Source organism: Staurois parvus, unplaced genomic scaffold (assembly GCF_062004578.1).
Source record: "Staurois parvus isolate SC_StPar_1 unplaced genomic scaffold, SC_StPar_1.0 ptg000019l, whole genome shotgun sequence".
Lineage (NCBI taxonomy): Eukaryota > Metazoa > Chordata > Amphibia > Anura > Ranidae > Staurois > Staurois parvus.
In genome coordinates, this window is record NW_028317815.1 from 15496757 (window position 1) to 15519176 (window position 22420).

The 22420-nt window shown below is 43.7% G+C and overlaps 1 protein-coding gene across 1 annotated transcript in view; it reads left to right on the plus strand.

The window, feature by feature from the left end:
• Positions 1-22420, plus strand: part of LAMB4 (laminin subunit beta 4) — a 178426-nt gene that overhangs the window by 54416 nt on the left and 101590 nt on the right. The window contains exons 11-13 of the mRNA XM_089685091.1: positions 7961-8149; positions 9800-9979; positions 11858-11967. Coding sequence (XP_089541217.1) covers positions 7961-8149; positions 9800-9979; positions 11858-11967 — 479 coding nt within the window. The remainder of the gene's footprint in view (positions 1-7960; positions 8150-9799; positions 9980-11857; positions 11968-22420) is intronic.

Genomic DNA, 22420 nt, shown 5'->3' on the forward strand with positions numbered 1-22420 from the left:
AGGGGGAGAAACAAAGAAAAAAAAAAAACCAGAAAGAAACACACACAAAAAAATGTACACAGCAATGGTTATAAGACTAGGATTAGACTAGAGATAAGACGCAGCAAAAGCAGGGGGGGGGGGACAACACTCACAGAGGGGGTCGTAAAACTGTTGGATAATGAGTGAGGAATCCCATGTCCAAATTAAGGCCGTTATCTTTTGTGTCAAATAGAATTATCATTCTTAGTTCAAATGTTTTCCTTTCCTGGGTAGTTTTGAAATTTCCTTTAAGAACTAAAAAATTGAGGTCTCCCATAGTGTGGTCCGGTTGTGCGAAATGGTGTCCCACAGGTGTGCAGAAATCATCTTCTTTATGTTCCTTGATGGTAGTTTTGTGCAAATTCATCCTTGTTCACAACTTCTGTCCTGTTTCGCCAACATAAGATCCTTTGCTGCATTTTATGCACTGGATAAGGTACACAACATTACTAGAGGTGCAGCTGTATGATTCAGAAATAGTGAAGATCCCTTTTGAGTGTCTGACACTTTTTGATGGATTGATTTGGATGCACAATTTGCAGCATTTTTTATTGCAGGGTTTGCTTCCATTATTTGTGACATCTTGATCAGAGGGAAGTTTCCTACTGATTAGTTTATTTCTGAGGTTGGGGGGTTGCTGTATTGTATTGTATTGTATTGGGTTACTGTAAAGCCAGTATTGGGGGTTGCTGGAACATTTCTTTCAGAGTTCCATCCTCTGTTATGATGGGTTGTAAATATTTGATTATTTTTCTTATTCCTTCTAGTGCTGGGTTGTATGTGGTTACTAGAGGTGCACAGTTTGTTTTTTTATAAACTCTGTATAAAATTCTGTATTCTATTTTGTATGCTTTGCCTATGTATTGTACACTGCACTCATTGTGCACACATAATGTTTTCAGTTTGTTTGAATTCCTTCAAACCCTGATTAGAAATTAGCCTGCCTATGTAACGTCCCATACCATAAAAGTACAATTGTAATATGAATGTGAGAACTACATAATTATGTGTATAAAAAAAACATCAAATGCGCTGAATAAACAAAATAGTGATTTGGAAAGATGTTGAGTGTATCTTTTTGTGTTTGTTCTCTACTACAGTAGTTATTATTAATTTGGAACCACTAATCAATACGAGGATAGAGTTTCAATATCTATACAATATTCAGTATTAATGTCCAGAACAAAGTATAAAACATACAGTATGTCAGCAGCCTCTTCATGCAGAGTTCTTTCCTTCTTTAATGCATCATTGCACAAGTCACCTTTCAATCCAACATCAGGAAGGCAATGTGAAATTAGAATGTTATGAACTGGTTCCAAAATGTTGCACTGACCTGGGACTTATGCAATTAGTTATAATTAATGAAAGAACTCTGTATGGAGACACAGGGACATCTGTCTAAGGGCTCATGTACACTGGGCATTTGGTAAACTCTTCTGACCGCTGGAAACTGACTGCTAGAAAACGTAGGTTAAAAATGTCAGTTTAGCCGCATTTGCATACCGCATTTATGCGCCTTTATGCACATTTGCGTTTAGAAGCGTTTTTAAAAAATGACCTCAGGAGACCCTCCCAAATGCCCAGAATGCACTGAAAAATTGTACATAATGAACTATTTCAGACATTTTGAGAGAAATAGAGAGAGCAGAAGCAGAGAGAGCAGAAGCAGAGAGAGCAGTATGTGTTGAGATTACCTGTCTTTTCTGGTTGTATTCACTATGGATCCCAATATGAGCATAATGCATCACGTTCTACCACTCTGTCCTTCACGCGAAACCTGGAACTGACTGCACTGGTGTTCTAGGTCCATTTGAATACATGGAAAACACTTTGCATTAATTTTTAATGAAGAAAAAAAGGCTCTGGACAGCATCTGGATATGGACTTCTCAAAAAACACATCTAAACGCAAACGTTTGTAAACGCGGTTAACCGCATTTAAAAGCATTTGGTGTTTGAAACGCTGCTAAAATCTACTCCTGAATGCAATTTTGGTGCGTTAAAAAAAACAACTGTAAACTCAACTGCCTGTAATCGACTATGCATACATGGGCACATAGGTAAGCATAAAGGAGAGTTCAGGGGCTGCTAAAAAAAAATGCTCAGCAGCTTCTGAACGTCAGTTTAGCAGCTACAATATACATGAGCCCTAAGAGAAATTATCCTCACTTCAGGTGATTTCTCCTAGCTTCCTGTTGCATCTTTGGGCCCGAAAGTGAAGGGAAAATTCCCTAATGGTTCACAGACAGCAAAATCAAAAAATGCTTGACTTTTCACTCTTCCACACTCTATCCAAAACTATGAAAATAGTTTAGACTATACATACACTACTTTAATATGCATTGCATTAAGACAGACCATTTATCTTTAGTTATATCTAGAGATGAGCGAATCGAACTAGGCGAACCGGAATTCGAGTCGAATTTCAGGAAATATTCGATTCGTGTCGAAACCGAAATTTTGCCTACTTCGGGTGCGCGAATCGAACATTTCCCGATCAGCCGGCAAAAGTGTCCCTGCAGTGAGCTCCGCTATTTCTGACAGTTCTCTGACAGAAGGAACACATGTTTAGCGGTTGAAACATTGTATCTATTAGTTTACATTTAGGATACAGATGTTTCAACCACTGTACATGTGAAGAAGTTGTGAGAGAACTGTCAGAAATAGAGGAACTCTGCACATACACTTTTTGCCGGCTTGGAATTATTCTTCTTTTCATCCTACTTCTTCTTCTTCTTCATCCTCAGAAGAAGAGGATGAGGATGAGGATGAAGAAGAAGAAGAAGAAGAAGAAGAAGAAGAAGAAGAAGAAGAAGAAGAAGTAGGATGAAAAGAAGAATAATTCCAAGCCGGCAAAAAGTGTATGTGCAGAGTTCCTCTATTTCTGACAGTTCTCTCACAGCTTCTTCACATGTACAGCGGTTGAAACATCTGTATCCTAAATGGAAACTAATAGATACAATTTGTATCTATTAGTTTCCATTTAGGATACAGATATTTCAACCGCTGTACATGTGAAGAAGCTGTGAGAGAACTGTCAGAAATAGAGGAACTCTGCACATACACTTTTTGCCGGCTTGGAATTATTCTTCTTTTCATTCTTCTTCTTCTTCCTCATCCTCATCCTCATCCTCATCCTCTTCTTCTGAGGATGAGGATGAAGAAGAAGAAGAAGAAGAAGTAGGATGAAAAGAAGAATAATTCCAAGCCGGCAAAAAGTGTATGTGCAGAGTTCCTCTATTCTGCAGATACACTTAGAGGAGCTCTGCAGATACACTTAGAGGAGCTCTGCACATACACTTTTTGCCGGCTTGGAATTAATCTTATTTTCATCCTACTTCTTCTTCTTCTTCTTCTTCTTCTTCTTCATCCTCATCCTCAGAAGAAGAAGAGGATGAGGATGAGGATGAAGAAGAAGAAGAAGAAGTAGGATGAAAATAAGAATAATTCCAAACCGGAAAAAAGTGTATGTGCAGAGCTCCTCTAAGTGTATCTGCAGAGCTCCTCTAAGTGTATCTGCAGAATAGAGGAACTCTGCACATACACTTTTTGCCGGAAACCGCTGTATGGAGTGAATGTCCCAGAACTGTCAGAAATAGACTATTTATGACAGTTCTGGGACATTCACTGCATACAGCTGTTTTAACCGCTGTATGGAGGGAATGTCATGGAACTGTCAGAAATAGACTATTAATGACAGTTCTGGGACTGTCCTTCAATGCAGCGGTTGAAACATTGTATGTATTTGTTTCCATAAATGGATCCATTTATGGAAACAAATACATACAATGTTTCAACCGCTGTATGGAAGGACAGTCCCACAACTGTCATTAATAGTCTATTTCTGACAGTTCCATGACATTCCCTCCATACAGCGGTTAAAACAGCTGTATGGAGTGAATGTCCCAGATCTATCAGAAATAGACTATTTATGACAGTTCTGGGACATTCACTGCATACAGCTGTTTTAACCGCTGTATGGAGGGAATGTCATGGAACTGTCAGAAATAGACTATTAATGACAGTTCTGGGACTGTCCTTCCATGCAGCGGTTGAAACATTGTATGTATTTGTTTCCATAAATGGATCCATTTATGGAAACAAATACATACAATGTTTCAACCGCTGTATGGAAGGACAGTCCCACAACTGTCATTAATAGTCTATTTCTGACAGTTCCATGACATTCCCTCCATACAGCGGTTAAAACAGCTGTATGGAGTGAATGTCCCAGATCTATCAGAAATAGACTATTTATGACAGTTCTGGGACATTCACTGCATACAGCTGTTTTAACCGCTGTATGGAGGGAATGTCATGGAACTGTCAGAAATAGACTATTAATGACAGTTCTGGGACTGTCCTTCAATGCAGCGGTTGAAACATTGTATGTATTTGTTTCCATAAATGGATCCATTTATGGAAACAAATACATACAATGTTTCAACCGCTGCATGGAAGGACAGTCCCAGAACTGTCATTAATAGTCTATTTCTGACAGTTCCATGACATTCCCTCCATACAGCGGTTAAAACAGCTGTATGCAGTGAATGTCCCAGATCTATCAGAAATAGACTATTTATGACAGTTCTGGGACATTCACTGCATACAGCTGTTTTAACCGCTGTATGGAGGGAATGTCATGGAACTGTCAGAAATAGACTATTAATGACAGTTCTGGGACTGTCCTTCCATGCAGCGGTTGAAACATTGTATGTATTTGTTTCCATAAATGGATCCATTTATGGAAACAAATACATACAATGTTTCAACCGCTGTATGGAAGGACAGTCCCACAACTGTCATTAATAGTCTATTTCTGACAGTTCCATGACATTCCCTCCATACAGCGGTTAAAACAGCTGTATGGAGTGAATGTCCCAGATCTATCAGAAATAGACTATTTATGACAGTTCTGGGACATTCACTGCATACAGCTGTTTTAACCGCTGTATGGAGGGAATGTCATGGAACTGTCAGAAATAGACTATTAATGACAGTTCTGGGACTGTCCTTCAATGCAGCGGTTGAAACATTGTATGTATTTGTTTCCATAAATGGATCCATTTATGGAAACAAATACATACAATGTTTCAACCGCTGCATGGAAGGACAGTCCCAGAACTGTCATTAATAGTCTATTTCTGACAGTTCCATGACATTCCCTCCATACAGCGGTTAAAACAGCTGTATGCAGTGAATGTCCCAGATCTATCAGAAATAGACTATTTATGACAGTTCTGGGACATTCACTGCATACAGCTGTTTTAACCGCTGTATGGAGGGAATGTCATGGAACTGTCAGAAATAGACTATTAATGACAGTTCTGGGATTTTGTTTCCATAAATGGATCCATTTATGGAAACAAATACATACAATGTTTCAACCGCTGTATGGAAGGACAGTCCCACAACTGTCATTAATAGTCTATTTCTGACAGTTCCATGACATTCCCTCCATACAGCGGTTAAAACAGCTGTATGGAGTGAATGTCCCAGATCTATCAGAAATAGACTATTTATGACAGTTCTGGGACATTCACTGCATACAGCTGTTTTAACCGCTGTATGGAGGGAATGTCATGGAACTGTCAGAAATAGACTATTAATGACAGTTCTGGGACTGTCCTTCAATGCAGCGGTTGAAACATTGTATGTATTTGTTTCCATAAATGGATCCATTTATGGAAACAAATACATACAATGTTTCAACCGCTGCATGGAAGGACAGTCCCAGAACTGTCATTAATAGTCTATTTCTGACAGTTCCATGACATTCCCTCCATACAGCGGTTAAAACAGCTGTATGGAGTGAATGTCCCAGATCTATCAGAAATAGACTATTTATGACAGTTCTGGGACATTCACTGCATACAGCTGTTTTAACCGCTGTATGGAGGGAATGTCATGGAACTGTCAGAAATAGACTATTAATGACAGTTCTGGGACTGTCCTTCCATGCAGCGGTTGAAACATTGTATGTATTTGTTTCCATAAATGGATCCATTTATGGAAACAAATACATACAATGTTTCAACCGCTGCATGGAAGGACAGTCCCAGAACTGTCATTAATAGTCTATTTCTGACAGTTCTATAACATTCCCTCCATACAGCGGTTGAAACCGCTGTATGGAGTGAATGTCCCAGAACTGTCAGAAATAGACAGAAACTGTCACAGAACTGTCCTTCTTCTCATCCTTCTCCTTCTTCTCATCCTTCTTCTCATCCTTCTTCTCATCCTTCTCCTTCTTCTCATCCTTCTCCTTCTTCTCATCCTTCTCCTTCTGCTCATCCTTCTTCTCATCCTTCTCCTTCTTCTCATCCTTCTCCTTCTCCTTCTTCTCATCCTTCTCCTTCTCCTTCTTCTCATCCTTCTCCTTCTCATCCTTCTCCTTCTCCTTCTCATCCTTCTCCTTCTTCTCATCCTTCTCCTTCTTCTCATCCTTCTCCTTCTCCTTCTTCTCATCCTTCTCCTTCTCCTTCTCATCCTTCTCCTTCTTCTCATCCTTCTCCTTCTCCTCATCCTTTTTCTTCTCATCCTTCTCCTTCTCCTTCTTCTCATCCTTCTCCTTCTTCTCATCCTTCTCCTTCTTCTCATCCTTCTCCTTCTTCTCCTTCTTCTCATCATTCTCCTTCTTCTCATCCTTCTCCTTCTCCTTCTTCTCATCCTTCTCCTTCTCCTTCTTCTCATCCTTCTCCTTCTCATCCTTCTCCTTCTCCTTCTCATCCTTCTCCTTCTTCTCATCCTTCTCCTTCTTCTCATCCTTCTCCTTCTCCTTCTTCTCATCCTTCTCCTTCTCCTTCTTCTCTTCCTTCTCCTTCTTCTCATCCTTCTCCTTCTTCTCATCCTTCTTCTTCTCATCCTTCTCCTCCTTCTTCTCATCCTTCTTCTCATCCTTCTTCTTCTCATCCTTCTCCTTCTTCTCATCCTTCTCCTTCTCCTTCTTCTCATCCTTCTCCTTCTTCTCATCCTTCTCCTTCTTCTCATCCTTCTCCTTCTTCTCATCCTTCTCCTTCTCCTTCTTCTCTTCCTTCTCCTTCTTATCATCCTTCTCCTTCTTCTCATCATTCTCCTTCTTCTCATCCTTCTCCTTCTTCTCATCCTTCTTCTTCTCATCCTTTTCCTTCTTCTCATCCTTCTTCTTCTCATCCTTCTTCTTCTCATCCTTCTCCTTCTCATCCTTCTCTTTCTTCTCATCCTTCTCCTTCTCCTTCTTCTCATCCTTCTCCTTCTTCTCATCCTTCTCCTTCTCCTTCTTCTCATCCTTCTCCTTATTCTCAGCCTTCTTCTTCTCATCCTTCTCCTTCTCATCCTTCTCCTTCTCATCCTTCTCCTTCTTCTCATCCTTCTCCTTCTTCTCATCCTTCTCCTTCTCCTTCTTCTCATCCTTCTCCTTCTCCTTCTTCTCATCCTTCTCCTTCTCCTTCTTCTCATCCTTCTCCTTCTTCTCATCCTTCTCCTTCTTCTCATCCTTCTCCTTCTCCTTCTTCTCATCCTTCTCCTTCTCCTTCTTCTCATCCTTCTCCTTCTCCTTCTCCTTCCTCATCTCCAAGGGCATTTAAATTAAAGGTACAGTGTTCTGCACTAATTTAAAGGCTCTCTGAAGCCTAGAAACCCTTTAAATAAGTCATCTTCGTAGCGGAGAAATTCGCATCGAATCGAATTTCACACTGGAATTCGCCGAATCAGCCGAATCGAATTTTTCATTTCTTCGCTCATCTCTAGTTATATCTAAAAGTGAACACAACCTTTTTTTGTAACGCTTTGGAGAAGGTATGTTGATGTACATTTAAAATGAATGATACTGCATTGCATTATCTCACATGTGATTTGAACCTTAAGGTGGACTAAAAATCATTTATAACTGAATTGCCATCATGTAGACATGTCATGTGGGGTTTTGTTAACAAAAAAAAAAATCTTTTTTTTTCCAGGATGCAACTGTAATGGACACTCTGATGAATGTCACTTTGAAATGAAAGCCTATGAAGCCAATAACGGCACCAGTGGTGGTGTATGTGATAATTGTCAGCACAAAACTGTTGGAAATCATTGTGAATTCTGCAAGCCATCCTTCTATCATGACCCTCTTAAAGCGATTTCTGACCCAAATACTTGTATTCGTAAGTTGTACTAAACATTCTTAGAATTTACTGTTTAGCCACAAAGAATACTTGTCAAGCTAAGAATTCTTAAAGATCATTACCTAAGACTGTTCTGTATGTGGAAACACTAATTATCAATTGTTTCATAATCTCTATACTACCTGATTAATGACAAATTAAAGTGGAGCTGCGCTGTATCTGAGCGCCACAAACCAAAAATGCTATTTCATTAATTGTTAATATTCAAAGCAAACTCCCCCATCCATCCATGTCTCCATTTTTTTTTTTTGCTGAGAAATCATTGGCATTTCTAGCCATGCCCTGGTTATCACTGCAGCCCCAAAATTGCCAATCAGTGTCCAGCAGTGCTGCCAGTCTGTGCCCATCAGTGCTGCTAATCTGGGCCCGTCAGTGCCCTCAGTCAGTGCCGCCTATCAGTGCCCTTCAGTGCTGCCTATTAGTGCCCATCATTGCCGCCCATCAGTGCCCGTCAGTACAGCCTCATCAGTGCCTCCTCATCAATGCTCACCAGTGCCACCTCATCAGTGCAGTCTATCAGTACCCATCAGTGCATCTTATCAGTGCTGCCTCACCAGTGCCCATCAGTGCTGATTCTCAGTGGCCATCAGTGCAGCTCCATCACCGCACATCAGTGAAGAAGAAAAATTACCTGTTTGCAAAATTTTATAATAGAAACAAAGAAAAACTTTTTTTTTCCAAAATATTTGGTATTTTTTTGTTTGTTTAGCAAAAAATAAAACACCCAGTGGTGATTAAATACCACCAAATTAAATCTCTATTTGTGTGAAAAAAAATTATAAAAATGTAATTTGGGTAGAGTGTTGCATGACTGCGCAATTGTCATTTAAAGTGCAACAACGCTACAAGGGGGTAAAATTGCTCGGTAGGCAAGTGGTTAAACATGTCCAAATATTTTAACTGACATTTAAGCAGTATATGGCAGTAGTAAAGTCTAGACTACGCAAGAAGTGGCCCTTTGCTCGCTTTCATCTAGCCCTTGGGGCAATATTTCATCCTCAGCAACAATAGGGCATAATTCCCCCACTGACACCAATGAAGGGGCACAATTCCTCCTGTGATACCAATGATGGGACACAGTTCCTCCCAATGACACCAACAATGGGGCACAGTTCCTCCCAGTGACACTTACAATTGGGCAGGATTCTTCCCACTCAATGACAACAATGATGGGGCAGACTTCCTACTTCCAATGGCCACAGTTCAGCCCCCATAAAGTCTGAAGGACAGTAATCTGGCCCTTTGTTTAAAAAGTTTGGAGATCCCTGCTCTGTTTTATAAATACAGTAATTCGGTACAGACGTTATTTTTCCTAAAACAGCTCTATGACGCCAACATGCATTTAATTCATAGATTTGAATTGTTTTGGTACAGAATCTTTTTTTTTTGCTTGAAATCCAAAGAACGCAAACAACAGACAAAGCCATTAGTTCATCTCTTAAAAGGGAACAACTGTTTAGTGAAATGTATTCTTTTGAAATTCTAATTTAGAATGCTGCCAGTGTGTATATACATATAGAAAACCTTATACGCTTAGTGGCTGGAAGTACTTTTTAACAAATAGTATTTTTATATCCATAATTTAGATCGCCTTTAGCTTTAATGTTGTTTTCTCTGCTTTTCCTGTAGCCTGTGACTGTGACCTAGATGGAACACATGGTGGTGGAATATGTGAGGGTCATACAAATCGCAGACTGGGAATCATTGCAGGGACATGCTTATGCAAACTAAATGTAGAAGGAAAACGCTGTGATCAGTGTAAACCAGGCTACTTTGGACTAAGTGCTACCAGTTTTGCAGGTTGTCAATGTAAGTAGATTTGTCTGAATAATAGCTCTCCACTGGAAAGGTGTTGGAATTGTGGCTTTTTTAAAGTGTTACTAAACCCAGGACCCTGCATTCACTCTATCTGGTCTCCCACAGTACACAGAACATGGAAGTGCAATTATTTTAGTCAACATAAACTGCTAAATATCTTTTATCATCAGCAGTTATAGCAGTCTTGTGACTTCTATCAGTGTCCAGCAGAGCACTGGTTAAAGCTTGTAGGAGGAGTTTTCATTCTCCCATGATTGTCCTATGAGGCTGCAGAACCCTTGACCCCCTGTCTGGACAGCACTGATTTGGCCCTGTGCTGATCACATGCACCCTCTCAAGAAAAAAAGAAAAAAACCTCTCTAGCAATACACACCAAACTGAGCATGTGCAACTTGCCCCCAAGGCTTTGTTCTATCAGCATATTGATTGGGGACAGTAGAAGAAATGTAGGATCAGAGAAGACAGGATCAAACAGCCCTTTTACACAATGCAGAAGATTAACCCCTTAGGATCTACAGTGAGTATAACAAGCATGCTTTACTGCATATACAGATTGATTTTACTGTTGTGGGTTTAGTAACACTTTAAGTAAACTTGAAATAACTGGGCGTTCCTGGCTTCTAACTGACAGCTCTATAAATACTCCAGTAAAATGTACCACATCCCTTTTAAATACTCTCAACAGAAAAAAAAATCTATGGGACTTTTGGTACAAAAATAATAACAGATTTTTGAAATATTAAAATTCAAGATTTTAATTTGTAGAAGGATTTTTGTTATAAATCAAAAAACGTTTTCCTTTCACTGAAAAAAAAACAACTTGTATTTTTTTTTCAAATAGCTGTTCCTTTTTATGTACCTAAAAGTCCTGTAGTTTCCTTTTTTTTGGTTGGAATTCTGGCTTTTTTAAGACGTTTTTGTGTGTAAACTGATTCTTTAAGTCCAATAAGATGCATACCACCTCCTGGACTAGTTTAGTCACAAGAAGAAAATGTATCCACTGGTAGATGCTTTTTTACGTGGCCACATTTATTTGTAGAAATAAAATGCATTATCCCAAAGAAACAGATATAAAATAAACCTTGATTAATTTGCTCATTACAAAGCAAGAAAAGCTCATTTCTAAAAGGCTGTGAGTTGCCACCAATGCACCAATATATTTATTACATAAGCCACAAAAATGGTCACTGGTCCTAAACATGTTGATTTTGCAGCAATATCCATTGCTTTAGCTACAGTCAGACAAATGCTTATTGTATGTTACATATGCATTTAGGCTCGGTTCACAAGGATGCAAATTCTTTGCAAATTTGATCTGATCCGAAAGGCATAGAGTTACATGTCATCTGAAAAAACATTGTATTCAATGAAGGCCGTTCACATATATGCGATTCTGATCCGGTTAAAAAAAGGGTCTTCTGAGAGTTTAGTCTGGTTCAGTGCAAATTACATCTCTGTAGACTTCAATGGGGACCAGAATGAAATCGCATTCCTGTGTTCACATCAATGAGAGTCCAGCTGTTTGAAGTTAATGGGAGGCGATTTTGCATTGAAGTCAATGGGAGGTGATTTTGCATTGAAGTCAATGGAACACAATTTTGCATTGAAGTCAATGGGAGGCTTATCAGAATTGCTTCTGAATTGCACCTGAACTGCTGAACAATTCACATCAGAATCACACCTGACACAAAAATCGCTTTCTGAATTTGCAGTCAAAAACAGATTACATTTTCACCGCATCACTGTGAACTGGGCGTTAATGATATGAAAATGAAAGAAACTATAAAACCAATATCTGCTTAGTAACACATCCTTGATTATCTCATTGACAAATAAAAAAGATAAAAAAGATAGTGCATCTTTTTTTAGATTGTGGTTGCAATCAATTTGGAACCCTACCATCCTCAGTGTGTGATGCTATTACCGGACAGTGCCATTGTCAGGATTTTGCCACGGGCCAATACTGTGATGAGTGCATGGTGAGTTTATAACATCTTCCATTTAAAATACAACAATGTATATGAACATAGATAGACATTACAGGGGCCCCAGTGCACAATCTAGCCACAGATCCATTCATATGTCTCACAGCACCATGATCAGATCATGTTCACCACTATTTCAAAAAATGATATATAATGTACTCTTTTCCATGAAATGTACAAAATCATAATCCTGCTAGACACCCAATAGTGGCTAATAGGGTAGAAAAGATATTGTGTAAAACATTGAAGTGCTGCTTTATTCTGTGCATACAGTAAACGCAACCAATAAATTAATGAACAGCTCTCATAATACTTTTTTTTAAACTTTTATTTAAGGCTGAAGTCCAGGAATTCAGACTCCATGTAAAATGTGTTGGCTTACTTTGAGTTAAGTCCAATGTAATGCATGCCACCTCCAGGACTTATCACTTTTATTTACATTGGCCAGGATATAATTCAGGACTCTGAGAGGAGATACATTGTGTTCTCACACAAAGCTGTGGTGCCCAAACCTCCCGTCTGCCACCCAATTCACAGAAGTCTTCTATTTTCTGCATGAATTTACATCGTGTAAAGCACTCTGTGATTGGGCAGGAGGAGGGGAGGGGTGTGCACAGCAGCTGCAAGTGAATCTGAAGCTGAAGGAGCTGAAACCAGAAGTTCTAACGTTGGAGCTGCAGAACTATAGTGATAGCTATACTTCTGAAGCTCTATAAAACTGTCAGATGTAAATAAAGAAATAAGTCCATGGAGTGGCATGCATTACAAAGTCTTTGCACTACAGCAAAACCAAAAAAGAAGTGCAGGATTAAAGTATAACTAAAGGCAAAGCTTTTTTTTCCGTTTTGGATAGAGTGGAGAGTAGAGCTCCAGGTCCCTTTAATGCTTGTCACATAGGGGAAGATTTACTAAAATTGGAACACTCAGAATCCGGTGTAGCTGTGCATGGTAGCCATTCAGCCTATTCAATTAATCTTTGACAATAAAACCTGTTAGCTGATTGCAGAGCTGCTCCAGATTGTGCATGCTCCCCCCCCCCCCCAGTCTAAATTGAATGATCAATCAACCTGAACTCTGATCTGGGTCAGAACACACATCAAAATCTGGATCAAATGCCTAGACTTTAAAAAAAATAGTTTTACATTCACATTTTAGCATAGGTTTACTGTATAGGAACTATTATTGGGCCTCTTTACCATCTAGGAGATGCTTATGGTATTTTCTACAGACGACCAGCTACACTATAGCGTACATATAATTATAGTGTCACAAAGCTGTATGTCAGATTGACAACTTTTTATTATTATTATTATTATTATTATTATTATTATTATTATTATTATTAATAATAATCATTTTATTATCATAATATATAGAACTTATATAGTGCTAACAGTTTTCACAGCACTTTACAATCCAAAAGGAGACAGTACAGCTACAATACAATCAATACAAGAGGATTACGAAGGTCCTACTCATAAGAGCTTAAAATCTAATAGGGTGGGGAAAGTGGTACAAAAGGTTATAACTGTGGGGGATGTGCTGATAGAAGTGATAATTGTCTATTAGGAGGCGTGATAGGTTTCAGGGATCCCCTAAAGGCAGCCAGAGTAGAGGATAACCAGACAGATTGAGGTAGAGAGTTCCAGAAGATGGGAGAGGCTCTGGCAAAGTTCTGGAGACGAGCATGGGAGGAGAAGACAAGGGAGCTTGAGAACTGGAGGTCATGAGAGGAGTGGAGAGGACGGTTTGGGTGATAGTTGGAGACAAGATGGGGGGTGATGTAGCTCGGGGAAGAGTTGTGGATGGCTTTGTATGTTGCTGTTAGTATTTTTAATTTAATTCACTGGGCAGTCGGAAGCCAGTGGAGGGATTGGCAGAGAAGGGTGGCAGACACTGAGTGGTTGGTAAGTTGGATGATCCAAGCAGCAGCATTCATGATAGACTGAAGAGGGGATAGCCTACAGAGAGGTAGGCCTATGAGAAGAGAGTTGCAATAGTCAAGGTGAGACATAACAAGGGAGTAAACGAGTAGCTTGGTGGTTACATTGGTTAAAACAAACACATTTTAGAGATGTTACGGCGGTGAAGTCTACAAGCTTTTGACAGCGATTGGATTTTGGGCTGAAAGGATAGGTCAGAGTCCAGGATTACACCTAGTACCCTGGCTTGAGGGGAGGGAATGATAGTTGTATTATTGATCTTGATTAGAGATGAGCGAATCGAACTCGGCGAAGTGGAATTTGTTTCGAATATTAGGAAAATTTCGATTCGCGTCGAATCCGAAAATAAGCAGACTTCGGATGCGCGAATCGAAATTTTTCCTAAAATGGCGGCGACATGTGCGGCGACGGAGCGGGGATGTCTGGGAAGGCGCGCAGACAAGGCGCGCTGACCCATAATGCATTCATTCATGACATGTGATCGCATTAGCCAATCAGCAGCCAGCCAGCCAGCACAGTGTAATGGTCGAGCTATAAATGGCGGCCATTTTAGAATTCTCCATTTGCCTCCAGTCATTCAACAGAGGCAGACCTGGCTGTATTCAGGGAGAGAGTTAGGGACAGAGAAACGTTACTTAGGGACACAGAAACGTTAGTTAGGGCCACAGAATCGTTACTTAGGGCCATAGAAACGTTACATAGGGCCACAGAAACGTTACTTAGGGCCACAGAATCGTTAGTTAGGGCCACAGAAACGTTACTTAGGGACACAGAATTGTTACTCAGGGACAGACAGAATTGTTACTGAGGGATACAGAATTGTTACTGAGGGCCACAGAATCGTTACTTAGGGCCACAGAAACGTTACTTAGGGCCACAGAATTCTTACTTAGGGACAGACACAGAATTGTTACTGAGGGACACAGATTTGTTACTGACGGCCACAGAATCGTTACTTAGGGCCACAGAATTGTTACTTAGGGACAGACACAGAATTGTTACTGAGGGACACAGATTTGTTACTGAGGGCCACAGAATCGTTACTTAGGGCCACAGAAACGTTACTTAGGGCCACAGAATTGTTACTTAGGGACAGACACAGAATTGTTATTGAGGGCCACAGAATTGTTACCGAGGGCCACAGAACCGTTACTTAGGGCCACAGAAACGTTACTTAGGGCCACAGAATTGTTACTTAGGGACAGACACAGAATTGTTACTGAGGGACACAGATTTGTTACTGAGGGCCACAGAATCGTTACTTAGGGCCACAGAATTGTTACTTAGGGACAGACACAGAATTGTTACTGAGGGACACAGATTTGTTACTGAGGGACACAGAATCGTTACTTAGGGCCACAGAAACGTTACTTAGGGCCACAGAAACAATACTTAGGGCCACAGAATTGTTACTTAGGGACAGACACAGAATTGTTATTGAGGGACACAGAATTGTTACTGAGGGCCACAGAACCGTTACTTAGGGCCACAGAAACGTTACTTAGGGCCACAGAATTGTTACTTAGGGACAGACACAGAATTGTTACTGAGGGACACAGATTTGTTACTGAGGGCCACAGAAACGTTACTTAGGGCCACAGAAACGCTACTTAGGGCCACAGAATCGTTAGTTAGGGCCACAGAAACGTTACTTAGGGACACAGAATTGTTACTCAGGGACAGACACAGAATTGTTACTGAGGGATACAGAATTGTTACTGAGGGCCACAGAATCGTTACATAGGGCCACAGAAACGTTACTTAGGGCCACAGAAACGTTACTTAGGGCCAAAGAATTGTTACTTAGGGACAGACACAGAATTGTTATTGAGGGACACAGAATTGTTACTGAGGGCCACAGAACCGTTACTTAGGGCCACAGAAACGTTACTTAGGGCCACAGAATTGTTACTTAGGGACAGACACAGAATTGTTACTGAGGGACACAGATTTGTTACTGAGGGCCACAGAAACGTTACTTAGGGCCACAGAAACATTACTTAGGGCCACAGAATCGTTACTTAGGGCCACAGAAACGTTACTTAGGGCCACAGAAACGTTACTTAGGGCCACAGAATTGTTACTCAGGGACAGACACAGAATTGTTACTGAGGGATACAGAATTGTTACTGAGGGACACAGAACCGTTACTTAGGGCCACAGAAACGTTACTTAGGGCCACAGAATTGTTACTTAGGGACAGACACAGAATTGTTACTGAGGGACACAGATTTGTTACTGAGGGCCACAGAAACGTTACTTAGGGCCACAGAAACGTTACTTAGGGCCACAGAATCGTTACTTAGGGCCACAGAAACGTTACTTAGGGCCACAGAAACTTTACTTAGGGCCACAGAATTGTTACTTAGGGACAGACACAGAATTGTTACTGAGGGACACAGAATTGTTACTGAGGGCCACAGAACCGTTACTTAGGGCCACAGAAACGTTACTTACGGACACAGAATTGTTACTCAGGGACAGACACAGAATTGTTACTGAGGGATACAGAATTGTTACTGAGGGACACAGAAACGTTACTTAGGGCCACAGAAACGTTACTTAGGGCCACAGAAACGTTACTTAGGGCCACAGAATTGTTACTTAGGGACAGAATCAGAATTGTTACTGAGGGACACAGAATTGTTACTGAGGGCCACAGAACCGTTACTTAGGGCCACAGAAACGTTACTTAGGGACACAGAAACGTTACTTAGGGCCACAGAATCGTTACTTAGGGCCACAGAAACATTACTTAGGGCCACAGAAACTTTACTTAGGGCCACAGAATTGTTACTTAGGGACACAGAATTGTTACTCAGGGACAGACACAGAATTGTTACTGAGGGATACAGAATTGTTACTGAGGGACACAGAAACGTTACTTAGGGCCACAGAAACGTTACTTAGGGCCACAGAATTGTTACTTAGGGACAGACACAGAATTGTTACTGAGGGACACAGAATTGTTACTGAGGGCCACAGAACCGTTACTTAGGGCCACAGAAACGTTACTTAGGGACACAGAAACGTTACTTAGGGCCACAGAATCGTTACTTAGGGCCACAGAAACGTTACTTAGGGCCACAGAAACTTTACTTAGGGCCACAGAATTGTTACTTAGGGACACAGAATTGTTACTCAGGGACAGACACAGAATTGTTACTGAGGGATACAGAATTGTTACTGAGGGACACAGAAACGTTACTTAGGGCCACAGAAACGTTACTTAGGGCCACAGAATTGTTACTTAGGGACAGACACAGAATTGTTACTGAGGGACACAGAATTGTTACTGAGGGCCACAGAATTATTACTCAGGGACAGACACAGAATTGTTACTGAGGGACACAGAATTGTTACTGAGGGCCACAGAACTGTTACTGAGGGCCACAGAAACATTACTTAGGGACACAGAAACGTTACTTAGGGACACAGAATTGTTACTCAGGGACAGACACAGAATTGTTACTGAGGGACACAGAATTGTTACTGAGGGCCACAGAACTGTTACTGAGGGCCACAGAACTGTTACTTAGGGCCACAGAAACGTTACTTAGGGCTACAGAAACGTTACTTAGCGCCACAGAAACGTTACTTAGGGCCACAGAAACGTTACATAGGGACACAGAATTGTTACTCAGGGACAGACACAGAATTGTTACTGAGGGACACAGATTTGTTAATGAGGGCCACAGAACCGTTACTTAGGGCCACAGAAACGTTACTTAGGGACACAGAATTGTTACTCAGGGACACAGAATTGTTACTCGGACACAGAATTGTTACTGAGGGACACAGAATTGTTACTCAGGGACACAGAATTGTTACTCAGGGACAGACACAGAATTGTTACTCAGGGACAGACACAGAATTGTTACTGAGGGACACAGAATTGTTACTTAGGGCCACAGAACTGTTACTTAGGGCCAGAGAAACGTTATTCAGGGACACAGAATTGTTACTCAGGGACAGACACAGAATTGTTACTCAGGGACAGACACAGAATTGTTACTGAGGGACACAGAATTGTTACTGAGGGCCACAGAACTGTTACTTAGGGCCACAGAAACGTTACTCAGGGACACAGAATTGTTACTCAGGGACAGACACAGAATTGTTACTCAGGGACACAGAATCGTTTAATTAAAGAGTATGTCAGACAACATGCAGAGGAGTGGCAGAGGAGGCAATGTTTTAGGAGCGAGCAGACGTGGCAGCAGAGGAAGGGGTCGAGGCAGCACTATTCGCAGCCAGAGGCCAGTGCTCCCGGTGTCATCCAGGGGTCGTGTCTCCACCGACAACCCTGCCGTCATCGATTGGTTGGCTCGGTCGTCTTCCTCTTCCCAGGTCACCTCTGACACCTACAGCCAACGGTCGGTGTGTGCGTCAGACACAACCGTTAGTTGGCATGGCCCGGGAGCAAGCCCACTGAAATCACGTGTCCTCTACCTGCCCCTGTCCTTTGGTGTTCCCTCACCAAGCGAAGTATCGCATGCTGTGGGCTCAGCCCCACTGTACAGTGAGGAAGAGCTAACAGAGGGCGGTCAGGAACGGGGGGAGACATCCGCCTCTTCAGCAGCCAGGCGAAGAAGTAGTGGCGAGGAGAGTGGCTCGGTAGCCGGTCTAGAGACAGGTCTGTCTCCTGACCCACACGCAGCCGAGGGGGCTAGTAGTGAGGCGGAGACCCTAATTGATGATGATGAGGCTGATCGCACTTGGCAGCCTCGTCGTCATCAGGCTATTGCTTCCGCATCATCAGGAGAAGAGGGTGGCAGCTTGGCAGCGAGCAAAACAGTCGGTGGGTTGCCCAGGAGGCAGCAGGGTCGCAGCAGTGTCAGTGGAGGCAAACAGCCACGGAGTACAGCACCAGCTCCACTGCAGCCTACCACCACGGCCAGTAGTGGTGCCGGTGTGCACGGAGGAAGCAGCAGTCAGCCAGTGAGGAGTATCGGGGGCAAAGTTTCCTACTCGGCGGTGTGGCAATTTTTTGTCAAGCCGCCCGAGGAAGTAAACGTAGCCGTATGTCGACTATGTGGCCAGAAAGTCAAGCGTGGCCAGGGGGCCCATGTTGGGACTACAGCGTTGCGGCAGCATATGCAGCATCACCATTTGGTGGCCTGGGAAAACCGTGATAAAGATACGGCGGTTCTGCCCGCCCCAGCCCCCGCTCCATCACCCGCTCCGTTACTTGCTCCGTCACCCGACGTCAATCGCCCTCTATCAGCCAGTCAAGGCTCCAACACCTCTGCTGAGGGGAGTTGTCGCTCGTTGCCATCTTCCGCTCATTCAGATGCTCCTTCTCCTGCTACTCCTCTTCACGGATTCCGTCAGCAGTCTTTCTTGGAATCCGTTTCCAAGAGACAACAGTTTGCGAGCACGCACCCGACGGTGCAAAAGCTGAACGTCCTCCTGTCCAAGTTGCTGGTGCTGCAGTCCCTCCCTTTCCAAGTGGTGGACTCAGCACCTTTCCAAGAAATGATGGCTTGTGCCGCGCCGCGGTGGAGAGTGCCAAGCCGTCATTTCTTCGCCAAAAAGGCAGTGCCAGCCCTGCATTCACATGTAGAAGAGATGGTTGGCCAGTCTTTGAGCATGTCGGTCTCTGCCAAAGTGCACGGCAGCGCCGACGTGTGGAGCTGTAACTACGGTCAGGGACAGTACATGTCATTTACGGCCCACTGGGTGAACGTGGTGCCGTCACAGCCGCACCAGCAACTTGGACAGGTCACGCCGCTTTTGCCTCCACGTTTGCACGTCCTTGGTCCACAAAAGATGTCCGCCTCTACCACCTCTTCTTGCTTCGTGTCCTCAGCCGCCACCCCCGTGCCAAGTCCCATTACCCGACCGGCATATCACATGTGCAGGGCGCAACGGTGTCACGCTGTGCTGCACCTGGTATGCCTTGGCGAACGTAGTCACACAGGGGAGGAACTTCTCAGTGTAATGAACAGAGAAATCGACAGATGGCTGTCTCCGCGCAAACTGAAAATCGGAACCATGTTGACCGACAACGGAAAGAACATGGTGTCTGCTCTGCGTCAAGGAAGGTTGTGCCATGCGCCATGCATGGCTCACGTGTTCAATCTGGTTGTCAAGCGGTTCCTAAAATCCACCATCCCACTGCAAGACATCCTTAAAATGTCACGTAAACTTTGCATGCATTTCAGCCATTCCTACACCGCAAAGCACACCCTCCTTGAGCTGCAGCGGCAGAACGGAATTCCACAGCATCGCCTGATCTGCGACGTTGCAACAAGGTGGAATTCAACCCTACACATGTTAGACCGCCTTTACGAACAGCGAAAGGCCATCACCGATTTCCTGATGTTACAAGCGGATAAAGGTACTCCCCTGTGTAACTTCGATGTCAGCCATTGGCAGCTCATGCGTGACACCTGCCGCTTGCTCAGGCCCTTTGAGGAGGCCACGCTATTCGTGAGTCGGCAGGACTATGGGATGAACGACGTCATTCCTCTGTTGCACGTCCTGGAACAAATGCTGTTAACAATGGCTGGTCAGGGTGCGGTAGACGTGGCGCACAGATCTCAACGCCACATGACCCCTGTGGGGGCAGGACAGGAAGAAGAGGAGGAGGTAGAGGAGGACATTTGTGCTCAGGAATTATTGAGTGAAATGGGTGGTTTTTCCACTCAGCGGACAGGAGTGGAGGAGCAGGAGCATCTGGTAGAGGAGGAGGAGGAGGAGACAGAGGACCCAGATGCACCGTGGCAGTATGCTGTGGAGATGGAGGCAGGGAGTCCCTCGCATTCCTTGGCACAAATGGCCCATAGCATGCTCGGTTGCTTGCGTAGCAACAGTCGAATAATAACCATCAGACAGAGGGATGACTTTTGGCTGTCCACCTTGTTGGACCCTCGCTACCGTTCAAAAATGGTGGCCTTTTTCACACCTGCTGAGAGGGAGGCCAAAATAACGTACTATAAAAACCACCTATGTAGTCAGTTGGTCTCTGCCTTTGTGCGCCAACGTCCATCCTCAGACACTGTGGGCCCTGTGCGCTCGCGTTCCGCTGCCATGGCAGCAGGGGAGGGGTGGGGTGGTAGGAGCAGTGGTAGCTCCACCAGCAGCGGCTGCCTCAGTCTGCAGTCGATGATGAGTAGCTTTCTTCACCAGCGCAGTGAGGAAACTACTAACCAGCCGCAGCAGCATCAGGTGGACCTGGAGCAGGACCTCAAACAACAGGCTTGGGCCTACTTGGACAGCACCCTGCCAACCGAGGTAGACAATCCCCTTGACTACTGGGCAACGAAACTTGACCTTTGGCCCCAACTAGCTGAATTTGCCCTTGAAAGGCTGTCATGCCCGGCCAGTAGCGTGGCATCGGAGCGCGTGTTTAGTGCGGCAGGAGGTATTGTAACTCCGCGGAGGACACGACTGTCCACCCAAAGTGTGGAGAGACTCACGTTTGTGAAAATGAATCAGGCGTGGATTAGTCTGGATTTCAAACCACCAGTTCCTGACACAACTGACTAAATCCGCCATGAATCATGCCCCTGCCATGTGCCACTTTCACGTCTCCTCACACTGCTGGTGTGTTCCATTTTTTGTCATAGGGTGCTGGCAGATTACGGGCCTCCCATAGCTGCTGCCAGGCCCCTAATCTGCCATGGGCCCCTGTACCGCCTCCTCATGCTGCTGCCAGGTCCACAGTGTCTCATGCCATGTGCCACTTTCAGGTCTCCTCACACTGCTGGTGTGTTCAGTTTTTTGACATAGGGTGCTGGCAGATTACGGGCCTTCCATAGCTGCTGCCAGGCCCCTAATCTGCCATGGGCCCCTATACCGCCTCCTCATGCTGCTGCCAAGTCCAGAGTCTCTCATGGGTCCCTGTACGGCGTCCCATTGCTGCTGTCTCCATCGCCACACTGTGCCATGTGCCACTTTCAGGTCTCCTCACACACTGCTGGTGTGTTCAATTTTTTGACATAGGGTGCTGGCAGATTACGGGCCTCCCATAGCTGCTGCCAGGCCCCTAATCTGCCATGGGCCCCTGTACCGCCTCCTCATGCTGCTGCCAGGTCCACAGTGTCTCATGCCATGTGCCACTTTCAGGTCTCCTCACACTGCTGGTGTGTTCAATTTTTTGACATAGGGTGGTGGCAGATTACGGGCCTCCCATAGCTGCTGCCAGGCCCCTAATCTGCCATGGGCCCCTATACCGCCTCCTCATGCTGCTGCCAAGTCCAGAGTCTCTCATGGGTCCCTGTACGGCCTCCCATTGCTGCTGTCTCCATCGCCACACTCTGCCATGTGCCACTTTCAGGTCTCCTCACACACTGCTGGTGTGTTCAATTTTTTGACATAGGGTGCTGGCAGATTACGGGCCTCCCATAGCTGCTGCCAGGCCCCTAATCTGCCATGGGCCCCTATACCGCCTCCTCATGCTGCTGCCAGGTCCAGAGTCTCTCATGGGTCCCTGTACGGCCTCCCATTGCTGCTGTCTCCATCGCCACACTCTTCCATGTGCCACTTTCAGGTCTCCT